Genomic DNA, 9594 nt, shown 5'->3' with positions numbered 1-9594 from the left:
CACAAATTATGTAAACACATATTTCCAAGGCACTCCTTTATAATTATTAGGATAAATAAAAACAGGTTTCAAATCATTCCAGTGTATACTATAGGACAGTAAACCAAAAATATCGTTTAAGGTTGGAGAGATACAAAAATATGCACGAATAAATAAATGTTAACTAGGTAAAATATATGAATGAACAACAACAATTAAATAAGCTACATTTACTTGTTATTGGCTATGGTAGGTTATTGGTTATGTTCACATACTTATTTGATTATTAAAATGTAAACTGATCTTTTTCATATGGGTGTTTTAGAGTTGTACCCCCTAGATCAGGTCTCGAGTAATTGTGTGCTCAAAGTGCACCAGATTGAAGCATTTGACTTTAATACCCCCGAACCCCCCTAGAGGAGGTGATGTCCACCCCCCAATTAAAACATGTTCATACAATACTGAATACATTTGAAGCCATTTTGACGTATACTACCTATGTCAATAAGTTTCTGTTTTTGTAGTGTATTTGTCTTTTGTAGAGATTTTTCATTTATTCTTTATATATAAAATCTCGCCTAGGGCAGCAAATTGTCTAGAACCGGCCCTGGTACTAGGCCTCAAGAGCCTTTCTTGCGCTGGAAGACACATAGAAACAAATTGGCGGGGCGCACTTCGCACGCGTACACACTAAAAAATTCCACGCTCACATTATGCTGGGCCCACGTGCCTTAGCACCGCTGCTATGACTCCATCCTAGGGGAAACACTGCATGACAATGAAGATGGAACTTAACATTTACCACCTGCTAGTCCTTTTGTAAATTCATCAGTAGATACATTTCAACCATTTTAATCTTGAGATATCACCTTTAAGAGAAGATGACTTTAATGTCGAGCAATGATACTTTTGAGTACTGACTAAAATGTGTGTGTGTGTGTTGTTCCAGGTGAGGGGTACGAGGAGCCCAGGCTGACCTGCTGGTTCGGAGAGTTGCCGTACACGTACGCTCGCTCCACCATGGACGCTAACACACAGGTAGGATGAACTCATTTCACCTCCAAGGCTCCAAAACAAGCATTCATTTAATTATTCATTTTATTTTTTTATTTCTTCACTTTTTCGACTGTCTTTTTAATTACTTTTTTCGACAGTTCTGGACTTGTCGTTTTTTTTTCACTTTTTTCAACTGTCGTTTTTTTCACTTTTTTCGAGAGTTCCGGACTGGTCCTTTTTTTTTCAATTTTTCAGACTGTCGTTTTTTTTCACTTTTTTCTACGGTCTTATTTTTCACTTTTTTCGACAGTTCCGGACAGGTCGTTTTTTTTTTTTTTACATTTTTCGATTGTCTTTTTTTCACTTTTTTCTACTGTCTTTTTTTCCAAAAAATTCGACAGTTCCGCCCTGGTCGTTTTCTTCCCTTTTTTCGACCGTCGTTTTTTTCACTTTTTTCGACAGTTCCGGCATAATTATTTTTTCCTTGTTTGGTTTTTTATTCTCTAATGTAATTTTTTTCACTGTATTTTTTATTTTATTTGTTAGTTTATTTTCATTATTTCCCTCTTTTTCCTTCTAAATTATCTTCTGAACTGTCTTGTATTTCCCTTCTTCCCCCCCTCAGTGGCACCCCTTGCTGTTGACGCTGCGCGGCGCCGTGCAGCAGGCGAGCGGCTGCAGCTTCAACTCTCTGCTCTGTAACTTGTATCGGAACTGCCACGACAGCATCGGCTGGCACAGTGACGACGAGGCCTCGCTGGGCAACAAGCCCACCATCGCCTCCCTCAGTCTGGGTGACACGCGAGTGTTCAGCCTCCGCAAACAGCCTGCACCGGTGAGATGATGGCAGACTGACAACAATGGTGTCCATTCTTACTCTAGGACTAAGAAGTAGTTGTTGTTTTGTTTTGCTTCTGAACACTGAAAGTCTTGGAATACTTTAACTATGCTGCTCTCACACTTCCTTGTATGATTGTTCTATGTTTTCCTCATCCAACTACCAGTATTCATTAACGAGGTCTCATATAATACTCCAGGACTCTCTTGAAAAATAGATTTTTAATCTCAATGAGACCTGTCCTGGTTAAATATAGGTTAAAATAACGAATACTAGTGTTTGGCGTTGTAAATCCTGCTGACACTCTTTTTGACCTTTTGCTGTTTGTAGAGTTAGTATAGTGGTAACACTTTGCTTATAGACAAAGAGGGTATCCTCTGCTTCTACTGCGTGCTATAACTGCTGTGCAAAGCTTTTAAAAAACAAAATAAATGACCAAGGGTTACAGAGTGTAAAACAGCTTCCAATGTGAGGTACTGAAAAAACTGGACACACAGAGAAAGGCTTAAGACAGGTATTGTGTTTACACTCAGCGCAGGATTTATATTCCTGTGTTTAAAAGTTGTCTGTTATTTTTAGAGTTAAAGTATACACTTCTCAGGAGACAGGCTTTCTTTAGTCGTGATGTAGAAGAGTTGTAGTAACATTTAGTTGTGAGGATGAGACTTCAAATGAGCTATTTGTTCGTCCTTTGTGCATTACCATGTGTTTTTAGTCATGGGACCGTACATTGTACCAAAATGTGTGTGTTAATAAACTCTTGATGTTTCATGTGTTAGGAGGAGAATGGCGACTACACCTATGTGGAGAGGATTCGGGTTCCTCTGAGTCACGGGACGCTGCTGCTGATGGACGAAGCCACACAAGATGATTGGCAGGTAGGCTCCACCAATCAAATGCAAGGGCCAATACAGGCAAAATGGCCTCTTATAGAAGCCACTGGACACGGGGGTGGATCAGAATCAGGTGGAAATAGAAGACCTCTTTAAAAGGGGTGTAACTTGTTTTGTTGGGTTTTTTTCCGCTTGCTTTTTCTTTTTCAACTTTTAACTTCTAGATAGATAGAATCGGAGGGATGAAGCCCTCTTTAATGGTCGCACATGCAGAGCACACAGCACAGCACACACAGTGAAATGTGTTCTCTGCTTTTAACCCATCCTAGTACCAGGACTCTAGTACCTATATGTTGCTAAAAGGGAAGATAATGAAAATGGTATTTCTCCTATGAGGGTTTTTAGTATGCCAAAATATTAACACAAATATGCGGTTGTTTTGCAGAACTTTTATTTTACACACCACATAGACAGGTTCTAAACATCTAAATTGTTGGCAAAAATGACTTTCCTATTGACCATGATAGAATCCCTAGTAAATAATAACAACAACATTTAACTTTGGAAAGTTAATTATTTAATTAATACTTTTATCTTCTTTGCTGAACAGAGATAAATGTTAGACTAAAAAAAGTAAACAGATTCAACAGTCGTCCCTGAAAGTGTGTGTGTGTGTGTGTGTGTGTGTGTGTGTGTGTGTGTGTGTGTGTGTGTGTGTGTGTGTGTGTGTGTGTGTGTGTGTGTGTGTGTGTGTGTGTGTGTGGAGTGAGTGTGTGTGTGTGTGTGTGTGTGGGGGTAAGTGTGTGTGTGTGTGGGGGGTAAGTATGTGGGTAAGTGTGTATGTATGTGGGTAAGTGTGTGTGTATGTGGGTAAGTGCATGTGTGGGTGATCGAGTGCATGGCCTTAACACATGTGAGAGAGTAGACCTGTGTTTACTGCTCTCGTGTTCCTCCCCTGAACGACAGGCAGAAAGATGGATGAAGCAAGAAGAACAGAGCTTCAGCATGATGACATGATGACATTTGTTTTACAATCAGACATAGCTGCCAGGTTGATAAGAGTGCATGAAGGGAAAAGTCTTTCTGTGTTACAGAGAGCACGAGAGAGTAGCTGGTTTCTGTTGAAAATAAAATCATTGGAGTTGATGGTGACACTTAGTTATATTATATAGATTTAATGTAATATTGATTTTGTGTTTTCACCGTTTAAAAGATTAGATGAAGGCTCCTATACTACTGTGACATTTTCACATGCTTTAATAATGTATTCTCACACTGCCTTTGCAGACTGTTCACATGCACAGAAACCTATAGAACACAATTAAGGGAAGGGAAAACCCCCAAAAGCATAATCGCACCTCTAAAAACACCACCAGAACAAAATAAAAACATTATGTGTCTCTCAGTTTCACATTACCCACATTCTACGTTTTAAATTTTTTTTTTTTATTTAGGGGGGAAATACTACAAGAAACGTGGTCATAGTTTTGACTTACTATATTTGAGACAATCCTTTATCAATATGTTGTGTTAAAATCTAGCTGGTCACGCCAAAAATTAAGCGAAAACAGAAAGCAGTTTGGCTGCACCATGTAGGAAACCAGAGACCTTATCACAGAGGTTAGGGGTCAATATCCAGCCGGCGGGAAATCGCTGCGTGTTTTCAGCTCCCTCTTGTCCCTGGCTTTCCTGTTTATCTCCAAGCTCTAATGAGATAATAAAGTCAATGCTGAAAAAGAAACTTAAGAAAAAAGGAGTAAGATGGTACAAGGGAACAAGGGGGACTAAATAAAGGGAAAACTACAGAGACCGTGAAAGAGGTTGGAGATTTCAAATCAAAAAGGGAGAAGGTCACAGGTGTTTTATGGCGACACCTCCAAAGAAACAAAGGTTTCATCTCTCCTTTCAAGATCCGGCCAGAGAAAGAAGATCACGTCCATTAATTCTTCCTCTGACACAGCAGCCCTGCTCTGCCTAATAAAAGCTCCTGGAGAGGGTTGGATGTTAAATAAATGCTACATATTTAACTAAACATGCCAATCCTGCTGAAGTACTTCATTTGTTAGAAAGGGATACAGAGGTTACTTCTTCCAAACTCTTTCCTTTGACTCTGTTGTGGGAAAGCAAACCTTTCGTGTGTGTGTGTGTGTGTGTGTGTGTGTGTGTGTGTGTGTGTGTGTGTGTGTGTGTGTGTGTGTGTGTGTGTGTGTGTGTGTGTGTGTGTGTGTGTGTTGCAAAAGGTCAAAATAATAATAACTGCCGTTTACTCCACATTACATGGTAAGAAAATGTTGTCTTCTTTTCACATGTTCTGGTATCAACCAGTTTAAGCCAACCTCTGCACTCTATACTCACATCAATGTGTATCGAGTGCAGAGGTTGGCTTAAAAATGCTTCTGTTTAGGAAAGTCCTAAAAAAGACTAATCTTCTTAATTCCTTGGTTCCTCAAATCTCTTCTTTTTTTTTAAATCTCCATTTCATGCATTAGTCTTTGTTTTGTGTGATGACACCAGCAGCTTGCTATCTAACTTTACTTTTACTGTGTTTGTTTGTTCAAATGTGTCATTGAATGTTCTATATTGCGCACAGATGTCATTATTCTTGCGCATTTGTTCCCAATTGAATCACCTTACATTTGAATTGCCTCCGCTAGCACACACGCTATTATAGTGACGTCTTTGTGGGGCTATCTTACTGTTATGTTTTGATTCTTGTGTGAATAAGCTTTTTATATAATCAATGTGATGTCTAAATGTTCCTCTGGATCAACGCTATCTACGCAGATAAGAATATATTTTGGGACCAAAAATACATATTTATTTGAATGCTTTTAATTGAGTTATGTTTTCTAGTCGAGACAATATCAGATTTCCCAGATGAACAAAGTACAGCCTGTACTTGTGTCTCATACAAACCCTTTGGTATGAAATGTTCATTTGATGCCAACTGAACCAAAATCCACGAGACTGCTGCACGGGTCTCATTCTCTGCTGAGAAAACAAATGACCTGACACATTATTCTTCAGCTACTCACAGGTTGGGTCCACAGAAGCAAGCAGCCCATGAGAACATTATCAGCATCAGTCGAATAGTCAAAATAACTGGATCTGAACTAATGGGAGAAACAAGGCTTTCTCCAATTCGATGTATCAGCTCTAACAATCTGTCCACTACTGTCATTAAGGTGTATTCTACATTGAGTGGTGACTTAAGATATTAAGTATTTCAAACTGGAATAAATAGACTAAACCTTTTGCATAGGGTTGCACTGTAGATTTTATTTTAAATATTGAAAGGGTGCTGACCAATAAAAACTAAAGTTCTGTTTGTAAAAACCACAAAGACAAAAAGCATAATATTGCTTAGTCAACTGAATCATGTTGGCTATGTTTGTCTCTCGTAAGGGGAATAGAATAATTTTTTTCTCCACATTTAGAAGATGTTTTTAGATGGCTAGGTTAAGGAAAGGACATCCATATAAATATGTTATTAACATCTTAGTTCTATAAGAGAGGGCAAAGAGACGATGTATATAAAAAACCCTGAGAGAAATGTGTAATTGCGATAATGGGCTATATGAATACAATTTGATTGATTGGTTATAGGACATGAAAAAGGGTATCCGCATTAATTTGTTCTAAGCCAGTACCTCCTAACTGTATATCAATCTCTCTGAATGAAAGACCAACACATACATTGTCACTAAAATACATCTTTTATCTGTGTCCACCAGCATCAAGTGGGTAAAGAGTACCACGACCGAGGGCCGCGCATCAACCTGACCTTCAGAACCATCTTCCCCGAGCCGGAGGGCCACAGGCCGGGGACCAAGCTGAGGTTCACACCCAACCTACCATAGATAGCCAGGTACTAAAGGCTGAGGGAACTGTCTAGAAGTTATTCTGCTAAAAATACCGATCCTCACAATTCTAGATCAGATCCAGTGTGAACAAGACTTGCATCTCATGAAGGGTGGAGAGATGGTGTAGTGTGTGAACGTCTCTGTCCCCCTCAGTGAGCTTGAATCAACACATTGTAAACACTTTTCTGAGTTACAGTATGACTAAGAGTTCAAACAGGATTTGCATAATTGAACTCTAATAACACTGCAGTCGTGACCAATGTTCCTTTATCAGATATGAGCGTCAGGGAAGCTAAGCAGGTAAATGGGTGATAATGAAGGTCTACAGGCTGGATAAAATGTCAGCTTTGCTTAAAACTTTATTTATTTGTTCAGCACAGACGGTTGTTTCTGTTTAAGCAATTTGATCAAATCTTTGGTTAGTTCGCCAGACTTTAATTCGGACCCAAATGACTTGCTCATGTCTTTTGACAAAGTGTCCCACTGACTGCACAGAAAGTCACTGTTGACCTCAAATGTCAAACACTTCCTGCCTTGTTTATCTCCAGGAGCTTTTGGCGGAGAACATAGTTGCTATTAAAAGGGAAGGAACAAGTAAAGTGGCCACTTAAGGCAATTAAAACTCCATCACGACTGGAATGAGTTAATTGTACTGTTGAACACGATTTGTCCCTCAAAGAGGTGATTCAGGTTTTCTGTAACCCCATGTATATTTTAAAGAAGCACATTTGTTAGAGTTAATCTAAGGTGGTAACCCAAGTGTTTTAAGATGGCATAAGTTCAAGTTCTCAAGTAGCAAAACATGCATTTTCAACAGAATATCAGTATATACTTAAGTTTTCAGTTCATACACAATTTAAAACATGAAAAGATAACAAATAATATACACAGCAGGAAAAGGAAAATGATCTTAAAGTGTCATAATGTTAAAGAGAACACAATATACAGAATATAATGTGACTTTATAATGGTAAAGGAATACTATGTGTATGAAATGTATACTTAAAGACATGAAACAATGGATAACCAGTCCAAATGCATGCCTACAGTAATGTATGCCTTTTAACTAAATAAAGAAGGCTTTGCATATACTACCATCAACCTAGTGACACGTTAACTACTGTAGTAAAAGCACAGAAGAATCCCACAGCCATAAAGGGGTTTGAACAACCTGAAATAAACATGATAAATTAACGGGACCTACTAGTGTTCTTGGCAAAGTCACCAACCCAGTTCAAATGTGAAGCGTTTAGTCACACATTCATAATTTTCAGTTTGACGTACAGTAAGGGGCTTTTTGTTTTCTGGATAAGTTCCATGTGGATTTTGTTCAAGCATTAAATAACTATTGTAATAAAGAAAGCTAATTAAGTTCCTTTCCAATAGGACATTGTTATGGGAACTCAGGAACGTATATTTTGAAGGGGGTACGTGTTGCTTTAACACTGAATAAATCCACCTCCTGGTTATTAGTTGTCTGCTGTTTTGAAATAAACCATTACTTCTCTGACATTTCTTCTATTGTGTCTTATATTCCAAAAAGTAGATGTTGGTCAATTCAACATACATTGTTTAATATATAATGTTGAATTCAAACCCCTACTTCTTAGCACCTCTGTAATTGTATATGGCACAGGCAAGTTTAAGCGACATATTGTGTTATGAAAGGAAGTTTGTCGTGGAAATGTACAGCAATTTGAGCATAGTGTTTGCAAAACACAAGGGTCAGTGAAAGGCTCTTTAAGGCCTTTTGTTGTCACTATACACAAAACCTGTGAGAAGGTTTTAATGAAAAAGACTTTTTGATTATTATATATTATGTTGTTTTTAATTAAATCGTGTCCCACAGTGCAGAAATATTTGCAGACGGTGTTGCAACCCGCTGCTGCAAATACACTCTTTACAACATCAGGAGGATACGTCCCCTCCTGACCCAGAAAGCCACGCAGGTTCTGGTCCAGGCTCTCGTCATCTCACGCCTAGACTACTGCAACTCCCTCCTGGCTGGTCTACCTGCATGTGCCATCCGACCTCTGCAGCTCATCCAGAATGCAGCGGCTCGTCTGGTCTTCAACCTTCCTAAATGACCCCACACCCCCCCGCTCCTCCGCTCCCTTCACTGGCTTCCAGTAACTGCTAGAATCCACTTGAAGACACTGGTACTTGTGTACCATGCTGCGAATGGATCTGGCCCTTCCTAAATCCAGGACATGGTTAAACCGTACACCCCAGCACGTGCACTCCGCTCTGCATCAGCCAAACAGCTCGCTGCACCCGCACTGCGAGGGAGACCCAAGTTCCCATCAGCAAAAACACGTGGGTTTGCTATCCTGGCTCCAAAATGGTGGAATGAGCTCCCCATTGAAATCAGGACAGCAGAAAGCTTACACATCTTCCGGGGCAGACTGAAAACTCATCTCTTTGGACTCCACTTCGAGCGATAGAATTACTAACAAAGCACTTATATACTAATAAAGGACTGGCTTATCTAAAGCCAGTTGAGTAGCACTTGAAATGTTTGGCTCTATGAAACCTGATGTACTTATATGATTCTGTTTTCTTCAAGGTTGTATCTTCCTGGTCGAATGTACTTATTGTAAGTCGCTTTGAATACAAGCGTCAGCTAAATGCAATGTAATGTAATATAATCTATCTATATGGCGCTGGCTAAGATAAGATAACTTTAACAAGATGCCTGTGTGCTAAGTACCGGGTTGTTATCATACCAGCAATGGGTCTGGCTCGTTCTTTCGCTTCCCGTCTGATGAAAGGACCAGGAGTGGCTGGATCAAGTTAGCTAGTAGCTAGCACGTTAGTTAGCATTACAGCCTTGTCATTTGTATTAGCCTTAATATGAAGTAACATTAAGTAACCCAAAACGTTACACAGTAAGTGTAGTAGTCATATTTCGTGAACCCTTTGAAGAGTGCTGTCACACCGGTGTGATCATTCTATAATACACAATTTAAGCCCGGGGGAGAAATGCTAATGCTAACGCTAGCATCGGCGATCTTTTCTACTTCATGCTATCTGCACAAATGGTTGACATTAAACATTCAAAAGACCAGGCAGTTCAGAGAGAATC

At 39.4% G+C, this 9594-nt stretch overlaps 1 protein-coding gene across 1 annotated transcript; it reads left to right on the top strand.

The window, feature by feature from the left end:
• Positions 1–928: 928 nt before the first annotated feature.
• Positions 929–8021, top strand: alkbh3 (alkB homolog 3, alpha-ketoglutarate dependent dioxygenase; the record flags this gene model as incomplete). The annotated part of the gene is made up of 4 exons (XM_010777097.1): positions 929–1017; positions 1601–1810; positions 2593–2691; positions 6381–8021. Coding segments are annotated over 4 exons (524 nt in total), but the record flags the coding sequence as incomplete, so codon positions are not given.
• Between the last annotated feature and the right edge of the window lie 1573 nt (positions 8022–9594).

Source organism: Notothenia coriiceps, unplaced genomic scaffold (assembly GCF_000735185.1).
Source record: "Notothenia coriiceps isolate Sejong01 unplaced genomic scaffold, NC01 NC01_scaffold00017780, whole genome shotgun sequence".
Classification (NCBI taxonomy): domain Eukaryota; kingdom Metazoa; phylum Chordata; class Actinopteri; order Perciformes; family Nototheniidae; genus Notothenia; species Notothenia coriiceps.
Note: the sequence above shows the minus strand (reverse complement) of the source record. Positions and strands in the feature narration are given on the sequence as shown.